The sequence below is a fragment of the Melanostigma gelatinosum genome (genome assembly GCF_949748355.1).
Source record: "Melanostigma gelatinosum genome assembly, chromosome: 10".
Lineage (NCBI taxonomy): Eukaryota > Metazoa > Chordata > Actinopteri > Perciformes > Zoarcidae > Melanostigma > Melanostigma gelatinosum.
Genome location: NC_136643.1, coordinates 14914481 through 14935811, shown reverse-complemented (window position 1 = coordinate 14935811; position 21331 = coordinate 14914481). Strand labels below are relative to the sequence as shown.

Below are 21331 nucleotides of genomic sequence, written 5' to 3'. Positions count from 1 at the left end.
GTGATTTGCACTACAAGTCTATTACTTTATGGCATTTACATATAGTTTACCTCTGCAATTCCAAGATTTTTTTTTCTACCACCTTCCTATCAGTATTTGGGCTTGTATAAATATGTATAAATCTTTGTTGAGGAAAAATAGAATTCCTAGCAGTGCACTGGAAAGTTTGAAGGGTGCACTTTTTCTTGCTTCAACTTCGTCTCTTGCTCCCATGAGATTGTCAGCATATCTGCTGGGGGTGTTCTCTCCCTGCTTGCCCCAACAAAGACACAGGCTTCAAGCACTTTGTACACCCATGATCCCCAGATCCTCCTCCCCTCAGTGGAACGGGCGGGGACAGGGATCCCGGGTCAAGACTTGGCCATGGCTTTAGAAGAAGGGCCTGGCAAAGCCTGATGCTGGCAAGGATCCTTGTCAAACAAGTGGGCGAACAGCTGTGTGAAAGCACAACATGGACTCAGAACATGCCATGAAGATTGTCATAGAGGACCCCAGACTCCCGCACGGGTCTTTGCAGTGACAAGATGAATATAGTGACTACGTGTGTGCTGCTACTGCAATCAGGTGGATGGTGTTGTTCTTCGGAGGAAGTTTGAGCTGTGAGGGGAAAGCCCGCCCTGAACAGCAGAGAAGAGGAAGGCTGTGAATTGGCCTGGGAATGAAAAGGAGAGAGAGAGAGAGAGAGAGGCTATTCAGAGCACGATTCCTTTCCTTCATTGTCTGCCCGCTTAGATTTGAATACGCTCACTCAAAGCAGACGAGAAAAATGCTTCAGACCCTCGCATTGTTGGCTTTCTCCCTCTTCTTTTCTATTTGCAATTAAATGCATTTCAAATGGAACAACTGTACAGAAAGCATTTGTGATAAGAAGGAATTCCATTGCCTTTAACCTCCTTTGTAATGGCTTTGCAATTTTTGAACACTCTTATTATGAGAAGTGCACAATCAAAACATGTCTTTGAATAGAAAATGCCATACAACTTAAGTATTGCTTCATTGAAAACGAAATTGCATTTAAAATCATTTTTAGTTCTCTGTGTTCCTCATTTCTTAAGCCAATCTCTGTGTTTCTGTTTCTTTCTTTTTTTTGTTGCTTTGTGTGCAACATTGTGCCTTGACGGGACCCTTGTGTCCTGAGCAGTATCATACACACTGGTCCTAAGCATGGGATGAGATCAGTCAATTAGAATTAATGTCATCTGGTCATTTACAGCTAAACACCCTCCATATGTATTGTGTTTGCTTTGTGTGCAAAGCATCAACTGCAAAACCAATCTCATCTTCCAGACATGAATTTTTGAAGGATTTGAACGCTGTAAATAACTCCAAACCCTCTCTTACGAGGTTTACCCCTGGAGCACTTTGTAACTTATCAGGGCTGCCTTGTGCCTCCTCTAATGCTTGCATTATGCTCAAATGTAAATCGGTAAGCTGCCAGAGAGGTGGGCGGGAATCACTGAAGAAAGAATCACTGAAGGGTCTAGCCAATATTCTGATTGGGGCATAGCAAAATAAACAGTATAGTTTTGTTTTTTTAGAAGCAAAATGTTTCGTTTTTTGTTGTTGTTTCTGTACAAAAATGTATCACACTACTATGTTTTATTCACAAACAATAGCTCTTTAGTGTAGACACACTTCCAGAGATTTTAACTTAAGTAGTAATAGGTGAGACTCCCGCCTTTGAAATATTATATTTGCAAAAGTTTTTGAGGGTTGTGGGCTTTCGTTTTTCAAAATGCCAACACTAATAGTACAGGAAACTCGAATATACGGTACTCTGAGTGAATGATGCCCAGGGGTCTGTTCTGTATTTCTAATATCCATCTCTAATGGTACAAGAGACTGATTAGTAATCGGGACCGACTCATTTAAATGCATGTAATGAGCATATGGTTTCCCATATACTCTGCACTTCATACTGAGGGAAATGGATAGCATCTTCATCAATTTGAACGCATGTTGACCTTTATGGGCAATTAATCCACAACACTGTTCTTCATGCTGTTCGTCCTTGAATTGGCTTCATAGCGTAATGAGTATATCTTTGGAATCTCCCAAATAATTGACCTCAAGCATGTTTCGCAGCATAACTATTAATCTCATTTTCCAGTGAATAATTTCATCAGTTTGCGAGAGAAGTGGTACAAACTAGTGCAGAGGAATATGTGGCCCCTAGATATTAATTTGCCGATGGATAGGAGTCTTAAAGAGGATTAAAACTCTATGCAGGCTAGTCATTTCATTTGACTGCATACCACCCAGCCCACTGTATATACTGGCAGTCACGGCATGCTTTATATTTGAAATGGTGACAGTTAAAGTACAAAGATGTCCAATACTAGACTATTTCATGGTATATTTCTTGGAGCATCCTGAAGGAAATGCAGTTAGGGCCAGTCATCCCAGTGAGCCAGGGCCACCAGAAACAGCAACACTGCCCCCCTGCTAGTGTCTATGGTATCTTCCTCTGTGTCAGCACAGTATCACCAGAAGATATCGTCATAGTAAATATAAAGGCAATACTATACAACAGCTAGTACTGTTAATATTTGCGTAGCACATTTTTTGTTTCTTCATGCGCAAAAAAGACAAAAGCTAGAAATGTCCACATAATATCAGACACAAAACACCACAGAGAGGAGACGTTTGCAGGAGATTTACTCAATGTCGCTTTGGAATGTAAGCAGAGGAAATGTAAGAAAGGGATAAATCATGCAAAGAGGTTTTAATGTGTTTTAATAGGAAAGAATAGTTGTCAGTATAAGAGAAATATTGAGTTCTTCGAAATTAGGCAGGCCAGGATATGTTAAAGTTTGATCAGAATGCTGGAATAATCACAACTATTGGTAAGTTAGAGGTTATCGTGAAATTGTCATGACCTATAGGCAGCTTTTGTGTTTAAATGTACTATGTCGTTTCATCATTTCTGTTTGTTTTAAAATCATTTTATTCTGTAAACGTGAGGTTCTGTGCTATAAATGGCGGAACCACAACAACATTTTCGTGACCCGCTGCCCATTCTCCTTTGTTTTTTAAATTAACAAATTTTGTTTCAAAAAACGAATTCAATTAAATGGTCATTTACCGAAACAAAAACAAAAAACTAAACTCATGTGAATATGGAAAAGAAACCTAAAAGCCCAGCAGGGGTTGCCGAGTGGCTCTTCAAACTACACATCATTAATGAAATAAGACCAAATAACACAAGCATAAACGCGTGCATCTGTTTTTTACCGGTTTCTAGGACACTGAGCTCTGTTCTTCATAAATGTCACTCAGTGTAAGTGGTCTCAATTAAAAATTCAAAAGGCCTTCTCCTGTTTACCGAGCACATATTCCTGTAAAACGTATGCGGAGTGTGTGTGTGGGGGGGCATTTCTTCATCCACTTGGTAACAAGTCGATCATTTCACAAATGAATAATCACTTCCCTCTCTTTGAAAGACTATTAACAGATGGTTTGGTGTGTCCTGCTTCAAAGATGCATTATGGACTGTTATGCACATCTGTGAAAATGAACTCTATATGAACAGATGCAAAGAGCTTCACAACTACTAAGTGATATGCAAATTATAATCTGCTCTTGCTACTATTCTTTTGTTTGTTGTAATAAATATATTTCTCCATGTTCTCACCTCGAAAATATCCGTAGATAAATACACTGACAGTTATTCATTTGCTCTATCCTGAACTGATCGGCAGAAGTTTCCAGATAAAAAAATCTTTTTAAAATTAGACCTATTCTCCCTTTATTAAAAATATTTCTCATTCACGCAAGCGTGCCGTGATACGTGGAAGCTTGTTTCTTCATGGCTCTCTGGCACCATCCTGTGTTTCAGTCGGTATAATGGATTCTGTTTATTTACACATTGATGAAGAAGTCAGTTTTGGGGAGAAAACATTTCCAACAGTCGGGTAAAATAATGGAGAATCTGACAGAATAATGATTATTCTGTTCACATAACTCAACATAATGTGGATATTTAAACATGTTCACACTACAGTTCCATTAAGGGGGCGATCAGACGACTGGTTCAATTCAGTGTTATTGGACTTGTTACTCTTCAAACAAAACGTTGGTACATAATCTCACAATATTCGACAATTTAATGAAAAAGAAATAATAATTGAAAAAAACATTTGCAGATGAAATATCTTTTAATGTTATGAATCCAGTGTTTATATGCTTATTACTTTAAGTAACATATGGTAATTTACAATTCTGTTTTTCTTTATTTTTAAACATGGAAAAGAATGATAAATAACATTCAACTGCAAATACATAATCTTTGTTAAGTGTGAAAATGCTTAAATATAAGGAATCCATCTTAAATCAAATGACTTTAGGCCCTCAGAACCTCAAACTGTAGCACATGATTGCAGTATGTGTTGTATGTTTACATGTTCACAACTACATGGTATATGTATGCACAGTGTGCGTTTGTATTAAAGGTGCTCACTCATGTCTGGGCACTTGTATTTCTCTTTCATTATCCTAAAGTAGTTTGCTAAACCTTTAAGCATGTATGTTTTCTTTTCATTTTATAGCATTTGATTTTATCTTGTCTTTCATTTTATTTATGGATTATGCTTTATGCATGCAAAACATCCAATTTTCCAAAACATCACAAGCCATGACTGTGATGAATAACAATCAAGTCATTGGTAAATTCGTTAGAATCGCATACACCTTAAGTCTGATCACTCTGTTTCCTTTCACTTACGTACTCGCAGACTTTTTTTTATGGACACAAATGTGAAGTCATTTCTATAGAGGCATTCCATCTGACTTCTTCCAGGAATTCTGCTCGCTAATCCTGTTGAGTGCAGTGAACCCCAGACGGCCTGTTGTGTGAACGACTCAGTGGTCACACATGAGTTTTCTCAGGAGGCCATGTTTATGTCTGTCTATGAGTCATTTTTATCTGAGACTTTAAAGGCCTTTTTAGACTTGGACACTGATTTTAAATCTCACACTTTTTCAGTAAGATATTGACCCAAAAAGAAGATCGAATGTGATTTTCTATTAAAAGTTCGGATACACACAGATTCCGATTTTCTTTTTTGTACCATGAAAAAGCTCAATTGTTCTTTCCATGCAGTGAAATAATATGCGATAATGATAATAATAATAATACGATGTAAGCAGGCAAACGGACTACATGGAAATGTTTGGCACATATGATGGAAGTATTAAGAACAGCTTCATTGGTTATAAAAAATACTGCAGACAAAATTTAAAAAACAGGGGAGGGATCAGAATGAAACAATTCCAAATGTTTATGCATCACCTAATTTGGCCTCAGTTATGATGCATATCTTATCAATTGATAGCTTTCATGACAATATTACATTTCATTGGAAAGCACTTCATAACGTTCTCTTTAGTATGGTGGAATGCAGACTCCCCTTAACTGCACTTAAACGATCAGCAGTCTCATGCCCGGCCTCCGGAATGCATCACGGGTGTGAAGTCAAAGATATATAGCATCATGAGTTTCTCCCAAGCTTCTTTGATGGCTTTGGGGCACCTACTTCTGAACAAAGAATGTCTGAAGAAAACTCGAGATGAATCCTATTCATTTATAAGGAAGTGATGACCAAGTGATTGTCTTCTTTTCAGTCACATGTAGCCTACAACCTTATGGGTGCTTCAGTATGAATGTGTGAAGTGATGGATTTGACCTTCATGGCATTACTGTTAAAAACAAACCAAATAGTAAAGAGTAATAAATAAGTTTAGTTTATACATTTTCACTCATTTCCCTCCCAAAAAAAGGACATGAATTGAATTCATTAAACAAAAACATGCACGAAGAAAATACAAAAGAGAAAATAATAACAAACAGGGACATTCTATAAAAACTGCATCCACCTCTCAGTTTCAGTTTTAAACTTCTTATATACAGTCTATGGTTTCAAACCTGTATTGATGCTGTGCATGAGAAACTTGGTCACATGAAACCCAATCCTCAGTATCATCCACTCCATTAGAAAGAACTCTATGATGTAGTTTTCTAATCATTACCCGAGGAGGACTATTCTGCCTTGAGGGCGTTTTAGCGGCTCAGACTCTCTCAAAGAAACTAAACTTTGAGCTCTTTGTTAAAGGACCACACCAGCGTTTTGGTCAGTTGTATTCCATTCACTACAAATGGACACATCTTTCCATTGCTTCTAACCATCTTTAAAGGCACCACGTCTGCTTAAGCTGTTGTTTAACTTTCATTAAGCACGCACTGTAAATCAGATGTCATTGTTGGTTGATATTTTTTCAAACACCATTAATTGCCAGAATAAGCAACACATTTACAATATTTTCTTAAAACCTTAAAACCGTTTTTTTAAACTTCATTTGTGTATTTATTAATGGTTTACTTCTGGGAATAACAGACGGTATCAAAAATTCACAAGATTGACGTATTCCTTCAGACAAAGTCAGACACCCAGCGGGGGAAGAAGTACTCAAGTACTGTGTTTAAGTAAGAATATAAAGCATTTAAAAAATACTCCATTGCAAGTAACAAACCTATCAAATCCTACTTTAAAAAGTACAGATGTATTATGAGCCAAATATGTTTAAAGTATCAAAAGTAAAATGACTGGTTCAGCAGTAAAATGTTCTCTACGACAGATACATCATCACGTGTGACATTTTGAGATTGTTCATATGGATGCATCAGTGCGTAGTAGCATTTATAGTCCAGTGGTTTCCAGTCTAGGGGTCGAGCCTTCTCCAGAGGGTCGCAAGAAAAACCTGAGGAGTGGTGAGACAATGGGGTATTGTATTATCTTTTTACATTTTGGGATCCTTTTACATCTTTGATCTGCCTGTATAGACGTATATGCTTTTAAATGTAATATCTCAATCTGAAAAATAACTAGCTCTCAGAAAAATGTGGTGGAGTAAAAAGCACAATATTTCACTCTGAAATGTATTGAAGCAGAAGTACATGTGGCATCAAATGGAAATACTTCAGTAAAGTTCAAGTGCTTCAGAACTGCTCTTTTCTCACCTCCAATGCACAGCACACGGCGTCACGCACAGCGCACAGTGTCGGCGGAGAACTGGCGTGAAAAGTTTGATAAATGGAACAAAAAGATGAGAATAGACCCACGGAAATAACAAGCTCCAAACAAATCTGAAAACTGTACCTTCTGGCTGGATTAAAGTGATTAATCCTCCATCAACATTTACACAACATATTTACAGCCAGGGCTCCGGCTCGAAAGAGGATTTTTCCAGAAAGTTCTTTTATCACAATAGCTGAGAATGACTCAACAAATCAGTTCATTTGTTTTGAGACAAAGCTTCTATCTCCAATGTGATACCAGAAGTATCCCTAAATTGTGTTTGTTCACGCATCAAAACATATAGTTTTGCACACGTGGCTGAACCGTCTGATCCGTTTGAGGCAACTTATTTGCCTGTTTCTTCTTAAAAGTATAATAAATCAGATACAATAGAGTCTGGTGGTAGAAAGTGTCCCTACAACACTGCGTAGTCCCTTCAGGCAGTTTCTTGTTATTCATCCAGATCTTTGTGCAGCTCACAGCTCTGCTGTCAGGTGATGATCACAAGACCAAAGGCTTAATCCTCCTCAGCTCTACAAAAGCAGGAACATACATTTGAGGCTTTTCTGAATGTGCATGTAACCTACTGGAACACAACATGATTTGGCTTTAAGTGTTGTTTCCACAGATGTTAGAACTATCACTGAATCTAATTTGAAGATACACAACTGAGGACCGTAGCAGACTGAGATTCCACACTCTTCTGGGGGAACTAATCGGCCGTATTCTTACTGGAGGAAACAAACAGGTGAAATATGATGAATGCTCTGGGTTTTGGTCTTCTTTTTTTGCTCCTCTGGCCTGAGCCTGCAGAGGCTCAGTTCCCTCGAGTGTGCTGCACAGTCGAGGGGATCGTGTCCAAGCAGTGCTGCCCCGCTCTGGGCTCAGATCCTGCCAATGTGTGCGGCTCTCTGTCGGGGCGAGGAAGCTGCTCGGCTGTTAGAGTCGACAGCAAACCCTGGGGAGGACCGTACCAACTGAGAAATGTTGACGACAGAGAGAGGTGGCCGACCAAATTCTTCAATCAGACTTGCAGATGTGCTGGTGAGTCATGTGCACTTTTATTCAACATTCAAAAGCATTAACAACATCAACATGATTTGAAACATTAAGTTTGGTCTCTGTGCTTCAGGTAACTTTTCAGGTTATGACTGTGGTCAGTGCAAATTTGGCTGGACCGGACCAAACTGTGACCAGAGGAAAGCCCCCGTGCAGCGGAAAAACATACACTCCCTGACCCCCGAAGAGCTCCAGGAGTTCCTCAATGTCCTGGAACTGTCTAAGACCACCACCCAGCCAGACTACGTCATTGCCACCCAGCATTGGCTGGGACTACTGGGACCAAATGGAACTGAGCCCCAGTTTGCCAACATCTCCATCTACGACTTCTTTGTGTGGCAACATTACTATTCTGTCCGAGACACTCTTCTGGGTAATTTAGCATGGTCACCTTTCTTGACTGAAAACTATTGTAACTGGGTCGTTCATGTGGTTGACTTTATTAGGAACATGAATATCATGTTGGTGAAACTATTAGGGATGTGTGAAATTTTTTTTCTTTGTTGTTCATAATTTAAATACTGTTCATCAATATGATCAAAGCAATACAAAATCAGAAAACATTGACAACGTGGGTTGTTACAGATTTACCAAAAAAAAAAGAAATTGAAAACGTGTTTTAGTGGTTTTAACGATGTAAATTATTTGCAAGAAAATTTAAAAGTAATTTGTTTACTCACACGCAGATTTAATAGTATTCATCTTCATTTTACACGTATTAATGTTCAATGTGCACATTATTGCCTCCTGATCACATAGAGCTCACCAAACTCTGTCTTGTTCCCTGTAGGCCCCGGTCGTCCGTTCAAAGCTATTGATTTCTCACACAAAGGACCAGCATTCATCACCTGGCACAGGTATCACCTCCTCAGTTTGGAAAGAGAGTTACAGGTATGTGTCATCTTCTGAAAACATGTTCTTAAACTAATTGATTTTGATCAGAAATACTACAAGGGTTTATGTCTTTTTGATTTAACCAAGCAGCTGTGAATATACAAGACGGTTCTCAATTGGGGTGCTCATCTTTTCATTGTGTTGTATAATATTTGTTTATGATGAACTGCAATTGTTGGTACATAAGTATACCTTGGAGGTTATTTCCAGATTTTTAAGACGCAGATAATTGGTCCAAAATTTAAAAAAATGTCAGCGAGAGACAGGAAAGCTCTGGAAAGAGAAGTAGAGGATCTATAGATCTGCGACTGGATCCAAACAGAGGAAGTCACAGTTCCAGTGTAGCAATCAGAGCTCGTATATTGTCTGTCTATATTCCATGTTGATAAACATTTACCAATAAAATGTATCTACTCCTGCAGAGATTGACCGGCAATGAGAACTTTGGGATCCCCTACTGGAACTTTGCCACGGGGCAACGTGAGTGTGATGTTTGTACCGACTCTATGCTGGGGGGCCGAAACCCAGACAACCCGTCCCTCATCAGCAACCAGTCCAGATTCTCCAGCTGGGGGGTGGTATGTAACAGGTCAGCGCAAAACACTGATGGGAGGGTAAACAGACATCATAATTATTGGTTGGATTATGATGAAATAGAGACTGTTGGACAAACGAATGCACATTTGTGTTGGTGGAAATCACAATATTTCTGTTATTTCATTCATTTCCAGTTTGGATGAGTACAATCGCCTGGTGACTCTTTGTAATGGCACCAGTGAGGGCTCCATTCAGAGAGGGATAATGGGGGGAGGTAACATGTCTCTGCCCACCATGACCGACGTCAGAAGCTGCCTTGGAATCAGAGACTTCGATAGCCCTCCTTACTTCACCAACTCCTCTTTTAGTTTTAGGTACAACTCCACTGAAATAGTATGAAATGTATACCCGCTGTTTCTTTGCAAAGCTACTGTTTAACAGACTTTGTGACCAACAGAAATGCTCTTGAGGGGTATGATAGACCAGATGGAGAACTGGACGAATCCGTCAGTAACCTTCACAACCTCGTCCACTCCATGCTCAATGGAACCAGCGCTTTGTCTCACTCTGCAGCCAACGACCCCATCTTTCTGGTCAGAGTCTGATTTCATGTTTTACTTTCAGTTAACATGGTAGAGTTGCTTTTGGTAAAATCACTGTGTTTTTGTTTTTTGTCCCACAGGTGCTCCACGCTTTCACTGATGCCATTTTTGACGAGTGGATGAGACGGTTCGCTCCATCCAACGCTACCTTCCCAGACGAGATGGCCCCCATTGGTCACAACAGGCACTACAACATGGTTCCCTTCTTCCCTCCGATCACCAACGAGGAGATATACGTTACATCTGAGGAGCTGGGATACTCTTATGCCATTGCCCTGGATGGTGAGCAAGTGCTAAAATAATTAGATTAAAGTCATAGATTGATATTTTGGGGAAATACGCTTCACTTTCTTAGAGCTAGATGAGGAGATCGACTCCACTCTAGTAGAGCAGAAACACATGTCTTATGAACGAATTACATCATGGTAATACTGTAATCATCCTGCTTTTCCATTATTATTGTTTTGGCTCGAGAATACATGCTTGCTAATGGCATGACCTCTATCGTTAGGTAGTTCAGCGTTTTTTAAATTGCAGTTGTTGTGGCAAACGACAGTGATGGCTGTTAAATTACATTTGAATCAGAAGTTTCAGCAATGTTTAGTCGTTCATGGCAATTTACAGCCTCATCAAACCTATCAAATCCCCAATTCTAAACATCTTATTTTAACAAAAATGACTGATATTTTCATAGAGTTTATATTTTTTCGCTAGAAATAATGTATCTGTGACTATCTCCACCTGTGCTTGATCTTTACAGACGCAGATGGAGGGCCGGCTGTGTTTGTGCTGGGCTCCACTCTGGGGGGAGTCTTTTTTGGTCTCCTGGTGCTTCTCCTTATCTTTGTGCTCTACCTGCGTCAACGGAGAAACAGAGGCTTTGAACCCCTGATAAAAGCAGACTTCACAAATAGAAAGTACACAGAGGAGGAAGCCTAGATGTTCTTTGTTGTTCTGGAAAGCGCGTCAATACTTATACATACCCGAGAGAGTTAGGCCCTACTGCGATGCAAGAGGAAAATATGAATCCTGTACAGGGACAACGTTTTAGATATTAAATCTTATTTCATATAAAACAAATATGCATTTAAAAATATGAATATAAATGTCCCAAGACCAACCAGTGTATGTATACTTGTATACATACACTGTATACTTTAACTGGTTAAGTAGCCTTAATTTTATGCCACAAATATACAATACAGATCTATTGGAATGTTTTAATAAATATTTATTCTCAATAACAGCAACAAAACACAAATGCAATCATCTCAATTGCACTGGAAAACCATAAGGCATATTTGCTCAACGAGTTCTTCGCCTCTCTTAGTTTGAAATTAGGTTCAAACACCAAACAAACGTCACCTCATTAGGATTTGACTTCGCACAGAAATGCATTGATTGCGAAAAAAATGTTGATTTACAACCCCAGATAATTTGTCTCACCAGACATATCCACTTTCAATATTTTATTGCAAAAATATTACCAATAAAAGTTCAACGATACAAAACATAAAAAGGGCATCCTGCGAGATCAATATTCATAATAAAGAATCCTTTCAAATGACACCTTTGACATATTTTCTCTACATTTTTTTGTTCGTGCAATGTGGATGTACTTGTGGATGACTGTGGATGACTTCAATGCAATGAAGAAACGCTCAACAAATATTTACTGATATACTGCGACGGGCATAACACTAGTTGATTCCTTGGACGTGTGAGCTTAGCTGGCCTGTTGTTATGGAGCCGACGGGCTCTCAGAGAACAGTGGACGTACATACAGGCTGGTTTTGTCCGCCCCCCTCAGCAGTGCCAGGCCTCTCACATTCTCTGTAAGTACGCTCTACTGAGGAGCTTCACTGAAGCATTCAGGCCTGTCCGGTCTCCACAGATTCTCATTTCACAGGTGACTGTGGTCGGCTTCCAGTCTGTCTGTGCTGCAGACACAACCATTCAAGCTTTACAGATACATCTTGGGGCCCTTTCTTTGCATTTCCTGTAACCACTGTGAGCTGTTTGCAACTTCCTCTCTTTATAATTCCCCCACACTTTAAATACTTGTGGTAATACATTTGCAGAAATAGCAAAACGTTTTATTCCTGCCTGACAGTATTTCAGTTTCGTAGTTTTTTTAAACACTACAATGAATTTTAACAGCTGTATCATCCAAACTTTGATAGCAGTTACAGGATAAGCTCTGCAGAGTCAATCATGCATGCAACAGTGCCACCTTTTTTTGTTCCTGTATGCAAATCAAGAATTCCTGGAACTTCTAAAATGTGTAATACTTGTGGAAATACTTGGAGACTGTTCTGAGGATGCAGAAGAAAAAAAGTTTGGCTCCAATTACTGGAAATGAGTATATCTGTGATGGTGATTCTGTCTTGAAAGAGTGTGCTTTTCATGCTGTAATGTCGATTTACACATTTATAGACCATGGTCATGATTTTCGCCTTTATAAAGCACCTTTATAAAGCTTTGAGTGTCCACAGAGTATGTTTTACATATCTTTGATTAAAGGTTGATCTGATTAACTCTTTATTGAGGGCTTTTGCTTGCAGATCAGTCGTGCTGGTAAGTCGTTAGATAGAACTTAAGACACTGGGTCACTACTCACTTAAAAGAGACATGAACCCCTACTGATCAGAAAATAAAAGAAATATATTATTGATGAATGAAACCATATGTATTAATGGGGATTATATTTAGTTTAGCCGTCTTGGACATGAATGAATTAATTCACACCAGGACATGCACCCCACCACACCACAGAACCGTTGATATTGGTGATATCTTCTCTTGTTTGTCAATAATTGCTCCAAATGAATTCTGTCGAGGCCGTCTACTCCTGAAGCCAAGCTTGAGAAACCAGCATGATATGAGAATATTGTGCAGACAAAAAATGTGTTGCAAGGCAAACGAGTATATAAAAAGTGAATCTGATCCCTTTCAACAAAACGTGAGTTTTAGCACAAGGCGGCCGTTGAACACAGCAGACCACATGATCAACCGATGATACGCTTCACCTAAAATCTTGACAAAGGTCATGGTTGAAATTACTGAGGAATATAATATGAAGCAACATGATTCAGTGGCTGAATCTGATCCAAAAGAAAACATGGATTTGATCAAAAATCAATAATTGGCACATTATTTAATGGCAATGGAACAAGGATTCAATCAAAATAGGTGGAAACCACATGTTCCAGAATGGTACATCTCTTGTATACGTTTCAAAATGTAATGTCAACCAAATATTAAACCCCTTCGGCCTCTTTTAGGTACATCAAATAACCACATTCTCAACATTTTTCAACACACAAACATTTTTTGCATAAAAAACTAAAGAAATGAAAACAATCAAAAGTGCGTGTTATATTTTTCCACATGGAGACCTACATTAATACCTGCCATATGTGCAAGACATCTCTGAAGCAGAGTTTGTTCGGTTGGCATCAGTGTTCGGTGGTGAAGCGATGCCATAAAATGTCAAGTCTAAGGATGGCACTGCACGATCTTTGGGAAAGTGGGAAATCACGACGCATGACTGCTCTTTTTTCAGAGCAGACTCCTCTAGCCTCCAGACTGGCAGCCTAAATACTGTCTGCTTGAATCTGCCTCAATACAAAAACTGCAAAAAAAAAACAAGAAAGGAAAAAAAAAACCCTCAGCATGTCCATGTTTAGCCGGTTCCTCCAACATTATCTCCATTGTCGGTGGAGTGCCAGGGCTGAGAGGGCCAGAATGGTTGGCAGGGCTAGAGGTGCACAGAGCGGGGCAGAGTCATCCACAGGCCCGCTCCGGTCGGCTTCCACCACCGGGGCTTCGGTGGCAGCGCCGGCCATGTCTGTGGGGCAGACCTCTGTGCAGCCGCTGCCACTGCCCGAGCTGCTACCTTCATCGCCTGCAACACCAAACACAAGCCAGACTGAGCACATCGCCGGAAATGTAACATTTGTCAACAATTTTACAATCCTTTACTGTTCTTTAAAGCTACAGTATGCAACTTTTTTAAATTTCAAGTTAAGCTAAACACACAAGTCGCTAAAATATCAGTTATTGGAGGTACAACAAGAAATAAATCTCGTACACAATGGTAATTTGTATCTGTTTGTAACTCGGTGCTGTCTATAAATCCCAATTTGACTGTTGAAACAAATCCTTTTTCTGTGATGGATGGGCTTTTTTGGAGTGTATTTAAATGAAGGGCAATACTGCACACCCAATACGCTGCCTCCAGGTTTTGACATACTCTGATGAAGGACCTGGTGGCTTTTTTTTTTTTTTTACATACTGCCTGTGTTAGTTATTTGCTCCCTCAGTGGCTCCTGTGGCTTTACTGATGTGGGTTACCTCTGCTTCAAGGTTAGGTATTATTACAGCTTGTCAAGATGAGTGACATGTTGGAGAATGAACTTGACCAAACATTGCAGAGCGATCAAGACTAAAAATACTTTCTTTAAAAATTTAAAAATTGCTTACTTGAGTCTTGAAAGTAGATATCATTGCCGTTGTAGGCGTTTTTCAACTTGTTGGTCATCACCCTCAGAGCCATGATCTGCTGGCGGATGAGTGTGTCTGGGCGGGTGATGTCCACGCCCACCTCAGGGTTATTCACCTGGTGGGTCAGTCCATCCTTTTGAACTTCAGGGAAGTACCTTCAGGTTAAAAATACAACAAATGACATCAAGTTAATGTCTTGTTTTTGACAAGAAAGCTTGTTAATAGGACATGGAATCTGGTGACGGCTCATTAGTCAATGAGAAAGAATATTTGTAACACTAGACACAAATATTTTTGTTGTTTTAAGCTATCAGTCTAATTCTCAGCACTTGAGAAAAGTTCTCTGAGGTTACAACACGTTTGACCTAATCGTTAACAGTAATATCCTGAGACATTTGTGAGATATTTCCCCGGGGAAAACACGTCAGCTGCCTGTATTACGGTCTGATAAATAAGCAGCAGGCTATCATGTGAGGACATTCCATAGATCGTCTAACACAAGAGGATTTGTTTCCCCTAAGCCCAGTTCACTCTGCTGTACACCTCTGAAATCTCAGCGAGTTTGTAAACATTTTATGTTTTTTGTTTTGGTCACAGAAAATGGCATTAGCGTCCATATGCAATACCAATACACAGGGTTAAATGATCAGCTTCAATGGTTATTCAAAGAATTTAAAACATGAATGCTGATCATACATCATGGTATGAATAAAAGTAGCAGAAATCAATTAACTGTGACCTCAGCCACAGGCATTTGGAGCAAATATTTTCCTTGGAATTGAAATAAGATTATCATGGACACAGCATGCTGTCTGCCTGCACATGTTCAAGAAGAATGAAGACACTATTCCATAACATAACACAGACACAAAGTAAAAACCATTAAAAAAAAGCTAATTTTACTATGTAGTATAATATATATAAACTCTTGTATTTAAGAGACCACTTCCTTTTGTTAAGTTGACAAATAAAAGTCAAAGTATGCCAAGCTTTTGCACGGTAGAGTTTTAATGAGGGAAAGTAAGTAAACGGGTCCTTAATTCTAGGATTAGACTGATTAAGATTAGTCGAGTTGAACAGACTTTGGACTTCTAAGTAACCTTTTGTATGAGTCTGGGTTAGCCCCGGGCACTGGTGCACTTACCTGCCCTTGGTGTGTCCATTCCAGCACTCCTCATCACTGGCATTTCCAGCGGTCACTCTGTCCTCCACACACATGGCCTCAGGCAGGTTGGACCAAAATTTCTTGGACAGCTTCAGTTTCTCTTTTATGTCAACCACCTAAGCAAAGACAGGGCTTGTTACATGGGAGGAAAAAAAAACAACCCCTGTATAAACAAATCAAGTCTGTGTTCCAATATAGCAGTTGTAGCCTTAGGAGTCAAAGCTGCAAATGATACACACATATAAGAGGAAATATAAGAAAAAGACACCATTTGTTTAATTAAGCAGTAGTTATGAAGAGCAAGAAAATAAGTAAAAAGACAGAGCGTGACCGAGGCCTTTTCTTTTAAAAGTGAAACCCCCATTCCCTTATTTATGCTGAAGCCCTCAAAGTATTGCAACAATCCTAATGTCATATATATGACAAATGTTAACTGAGCTTAAGTCCTTTTAAGCTCTCCGTTACTCATGATACATCTCATTTGGAAACTCATTATAAAAATGCCCCATCGTCACTTATTACCACATCTTATCAAAGGGATTATAAATCTTGGGATTTAACCCTGAGACATCTTAGCTCCCCAAATATTATTTGGGTTTAATTTTGCTTCCAGGTTGACGATCGAATGTTTGCATCATGACAAGTAAGACCACGCAGGCTCGCAGCAATAATTTCAGCTTGAATGTCAAGACTTAAATGCTCCTTTGCATCAGATATCATTTCCTGACTTGAGCCTGTTGAACTCCAATCTTTCATCAAACACAGAATTTGACATATTTCACTGAAGCTGAGGGAAAGCCTGATAGCAGCAGGTTGGCTCCATTATCTTTTTTCCGTCTGACTTGCTGCTGGCTTACGTGAAATTGTAGTGAACCTGAGCAGAACATGAAAGGTGCTGTACTGACTGTGTGACGCTGCTGTAGGCCCCGACTCTGCTTTTGATGTGTTAATCCTGTCACACCGATGCCAAAGCACTTCAGCGGCTCTGATGCTGCCCAGAGGGTCAAGGCTGCACTCAATGCAAGAGATTGACTGGCAATGTTTGACTAAACCTCACACATTAAGTTTAGTTTAACAAGTGAGAGATTCACCGTTTTTCTCAGGATCTGCTGGCAAAACCTGGCCACGTGTGAATCAAACTGGGAATGAAAAACTCACCTTTAGGTAATATAAATATTTAACCAGCACCTCCACTAAACATGCTGCTGCCATGTGACTGAAAATAGAAGAGTTTACATATTTAGTGGGCTGATTATTACACTTCATCATGTGCAAGGTTGACACACAAAGCTGTACTCAACCATTTATCCGTGAGTGACCGAGCAACCAACCACAACAAACACATCTCTCAAACGCAATTCTCTATTGAGACGGATAATTGAAAATACCTCAAATGTACGATGTTTAACAGAGACAATTTCAAAAGAACAGGAAAGGTGTAGCTTTTTCACACAACAATACATATGCCTCTGGGAAAAGCCTGCCTCTCACATCACTGCGCATTGCCCATGAATAGATAATAAGACAAGCAGCCCTGGCATGCAACCAGCTGCAATGCACACTAGATGGCACTATGTCTTTTGGAAATGGGGAGACGGATGAAAGCAACCAGAGAGAGAGTATACAGAGAGGAAATGAAATGGGGTAAAACACATTTTCAAACTAAAACGAATTATATTTACTAACGATGTTTCTTTCTCCATGTGGTCTAACATAGAGAATGTAATTGCCATGGAAACTGATGAAATTAGGAGGACCAATAAAAAAAGAGAATGGCATACACAGGAATCCACAGTAATAACAGGAACATCCTGCCCACGTTATGATCCCAGTGTGCTGATGGTATGTGACGAAGGAGAGAGGAAGTGTGTGTGCAACGTGACAAAAGATATTCTCATTAAAGATCACAATGAAGATTATAAAAAAAACACCTCCCTCTCACCTCACGACAGTTCAGTGCATTGGATTTCAGTGACAGCCGAACAGATGCCGATTACCCTAAAGTGTGACAGTTATTTCAATCCATGAAGACATTCAAGGTGTCACAAGTGCTGGGAAATGACTGCTATGAACATTAACTGTAAAGATGTTTTTCACGTAATGCACTCCATCACAGACAGAATATTGTTTTTAATACGACAGATGAATGAAGGATTTTGTTTTCGTTTATAACCCCACACAAACATATTGCCACACACGCATGAATGTGCTTATCGTAGTCATATAAAAAACACGTATCGCCAAATTTGGTGATTTTTTTTAGATAAACTGGAGGATTTTGTTTCCCTTTACGGTTTGAAATTCTCAAATCTAACCTTTAAAAGCCCATTGGACTACATGCACAATGTAACACTCTACTTTAAGTTCTCATATTCAGCAAGAATGTGCGGTATACAAACATTTAAAGAATGGTATAACACACTAGGATGTAGTTTCATACATTTTCCACTTTGCCGAGGTCTTTCAGATGAAGGCTTGTCCTATCGGGCTTTACATGCATGGCCTTGCTCTCGTTCTGTTCTATGCATCACATCATCTACAGTCTATGTCTTACAGGCATGATATATAATGTTCTCTGCGTCGTTGTAGAACAGAAAATCCAGTTGCCTTGACTTACAGTAGTACTGGTAGTCTTTGGCTGGGTTTTCACATTAGGGGTTAAAAACATTGCAAATGCTCGTAAATATATTCATGTTTCACTTTTTGAAGTTCAAAAGGTTTCAGTGGAAAAATAAGATATTTGTCTCATACTTTAGCTTCAAGCAAATGTTACTCATACAGGAGTCAATTCTGCTTTTGTTGGGGAATGTTTTCAGTCGCGAATCAACACACATTTGGAGCCCTTGAGTATGCAGCAGGACGGTGTTTGCGGGATTGTCTCAAAATAAAGTACACCAGCCGTGTTTATTGAAGGAACGCGTTACCCATTGATGGGCTTTTAATAGCTTTTGGACAACAATGCAGATCTACGGCACAGAGGAATACTGTGAGATATATCAGGCCTTTGCTACAGAGATAAAGGATTAAGTCGTCGGTTCATGTCTTTTCTGATAGCAAAGCCAAAAACACAGAATCTCACCCTATCCGTTAAAATAGCTTATGTTTCGCTAAATCAAGAGATTGATGGTTAAGCATCAATTGAAACCTGTAGGATGAAAAGCTTCCATGAGATGTAGTTTTGCCAACTCTTCCTTTACTGAGACATCTTTTTTTCTCCTTTGCTCTTCGTCTCCCTGTCATGAAGCATACATGATTTCATGCTGTTTCTTTCTTATTCTCAGCCCCCTTGCTACTCTGCTCTCTTCTCTCTTTCTCTCTGGTACCAATGTCCAAAGTTAAAGTGATGGTTTCATGGCTAGCTGGCCCGTGATCTCACACTCTTGGAAAAAGCTTTGTGGAAAAAAAAAAGCCCCGGGTCTTTCTTCCAACTGGAACATAACGGCGTGTGCTCAGTCATCTCTGGATTGTACAGCATCTGTACTCTTCCATCTATTCTCCTCGAGAACCAAAAGGGAAATGAGCTGTCGAGCACGATCATAATTGCTCTTAATTGTAATAAATATCAATTCAATCATCAATGTAATCAAATCAATCATCTCTGATTTTCTTCTCTCTATTTCTGTTCTGTCTGTCTCCTTGGGAGCAGGAAAACAGGAAGTCTATACCCAGCAGCTAAACCTTGATAAAGCAGATTAATTCAGCAATAAACAGCGCTGAAACATAGCCTCACCCTTGCTTTTCTCGTAACCATGAATAAAATCCACCCAAACATACCGAGTATACAAGTACAATGTTTACCAGCCGTATCAAAGTAATTGGCTCGCTTGAATGGACAAACACGAGGAAATGTTGACGGAGAATTATTATTTCCAGAAACAACAGTATGAGTCAATGAGATTATCTGTATCGTCTGTGTTTACAAATACTCCAAGCATTTCTTGCAATATTTATCACCGGTCTTGTTTTGCGCACACACAGTAGGGCTCGACAACATATCGATATCATCATGATATTCTCATATGAGACGAGACGTCTTCGATTTTGGATATCATAATATCATCCCAGGTCATAAGTGTTGTATATTGTCCTGGTTTTTCCATTAACAGGTGGCAGCTTGTGTGCCACCTTCCAGCTCAGCACAGACATGTGCGGGAGCTGGATTTTGACCAGTGGTTTTCAGATGCCCTTCCCTATTCTCAGATCAAAAGCTGACGTGTCACTGCCTTTGAAGCTGTAGTCACACTCCTGGCCACAGCACAATGTCAGCAGCCTAAACTCGTATCTGGCCGTGGGATGATTCCTGGACGTGCTATCTGCCTTTCAACAAAAGAAAAAGAAATATGTGGTCAGACTATCGCTCCAATCTTCAGTCTCAACACACATCACACTCACAATGATGCCAAAGCTGACTGTTCCGCCAGCTGGTAAATCTCCCTTTCTCTCACATTCTGACTCACTCTAACACCTCTATGCTGTTAAATAACAACAAATTATTTTTCAAGCAATTATCTGGGGTTGTTGTCACTGCTTGACAACGAGCCTATCCCTCTGCTGCAAGTCAGAGCTAAATTAGTGCATGTTCAATCTAATCATAGACTTGGCAGCATGTCTCACCACTGAACCACAAGGGGCAGACAACTCCTCCATCAACTTATTTTCCCTGGCAACTGCTCCTCCTGTCCTGCGTTAAAATAGTTTTTCATTTGATACGAATGCAGTATTCTTCCTGCATCTCAATTTCAGAGGTCAGGGAGTTGGTTCAACTCATACCAAGACCTTGGCCATGTCATAAGTCTCTCCCTGACCAGTGACCACTTTGAGGAAAGGCCGAATAGTTTCTCACAAGTCCACAGTAAGAATATCTCTGCCTCTTCATCACATTCTTGATCAAGTTGTGTTGTCGACTGAGCCAATCCTAAAGATTCGTGCACCCTCCTCGCTAAGTCTCGGTGCACTATGTGGTCATGTTCAACCAGTTCAACTGCCACAGTGTAGAGTGTCAGGGCGCTGACGCATTGCAGGGTGCATGTCCCTGGACCATGGCGATTTAATCAAGTGTCTAACAAGTGTCTTTAATCATAAAGTCCCTCTTATTGGTTCAGGTCTACCCATAAACAACAGATCCTCTCAACCAAGACCTGCCACCTGGACTCTAAAGCACTTTTAGCGGCTCAAAAAATCTGTAAAGTAGAAATAATACTGGCTCGCCCAAAGCATACCAAGTAAATGACCTCTGTGATAATGTTTTGAGTAGCAGTTGCCCCCCCCCCCCCCTTTTGTCAGGTCTTGTTTTGTCCTTGTCTGGAAACAATCACCTGAAAGGTGACTGGCAGTGTTGCTTCGAGCAAGTAACTACCAGACTGCATATAGATGTGGGCTGTTATCATCCAATCAATATCCATCAACAGAGGGCAAAAGCAAATAAGTTTCCCCTCAGTGACTACACCATAGATGAGACAAGAAAGACATCGCCCAGCTGTTTATCTTGCACTACT

General features: G+C 39.8%; 2 protein-coding genes across 2 annotated transcripts in view; one reads left to right on the top strand and one right to left on the bottom strand.

The window, feature by feature from the left end:
* Positions 1–7636: 7636 nt before the first annotated feature.
* On the top strand, positions 7637–12692 carry dct (dopachrome tautomerase). The gene is made up of 8 exons (XM_079277458.1): positions 7637–8117; positions 8206–8505; positions 8923–9023; positions 9449–9615; positions 9758–9937; positions 10021–10156; positions 10246–10447; positions 10926–12692. The coding sequence occupies exons 1-8, from the start codon at positions 7829–7831 to the stop codon at positions 11102–11104; spliced, it is 1554 nt and encodes a 517-aa protein (XP_079133584.1). The 5' UTR covers positions 7637–7828; the 3' UTR covers positions 11105–12692.
* Positions 12693–13778: 1086 nt separating this feature from the next.
* Positions 13779–21331, bottom strand: part of LOC306783691 (glypican-6-like) — a gene marked incomplete at its 5' end in the record, with an annotated part of 69447 nt that continues 61894 nt past the window's right edge. Inside the window, 3 exons of the mRNA XM_079277456.1 lie at positions 13779–14072; positions 14651–14826; positions 15816–15952. Of these exons, the coding sequence (XP_079133582.1) occupies positions 13870–14072; positions 14651–14826; positions 15816–15952 (516 nt within the window). The 3' untranslated portion in view covers positions 13779–13869. The remainder of the gene's footprint in view (positions 14073–14650; positions 14827–15815; positions 15953–21331) is intronic.

Excerpts from the sequence above, each read along its gene's own strand:
- dct (XM_079277458.1), top strand. The coding sequence starts at position 7,829 with ATGATGAATGCTCTGGGTTTTGGTCTTCTTTTTTTGCTCCTCTGGCCT. Across the intron at positions 8,506-8,922 it reads TGTCCGAGACACTCTTCTGG|GCCCCGGTCGTCCGTTCAAA; the intron begins GTAATTTAGCAT and ends TGTTCCCTGTAG. Across the intron at positions 9,616-9,757 it reads TGGGGGGTGGTATGTAACAG|TTTGGATGAGTACAATCGCC; the intron begins GTCAGCGCAAAA and ends ATTCATTTCCAG.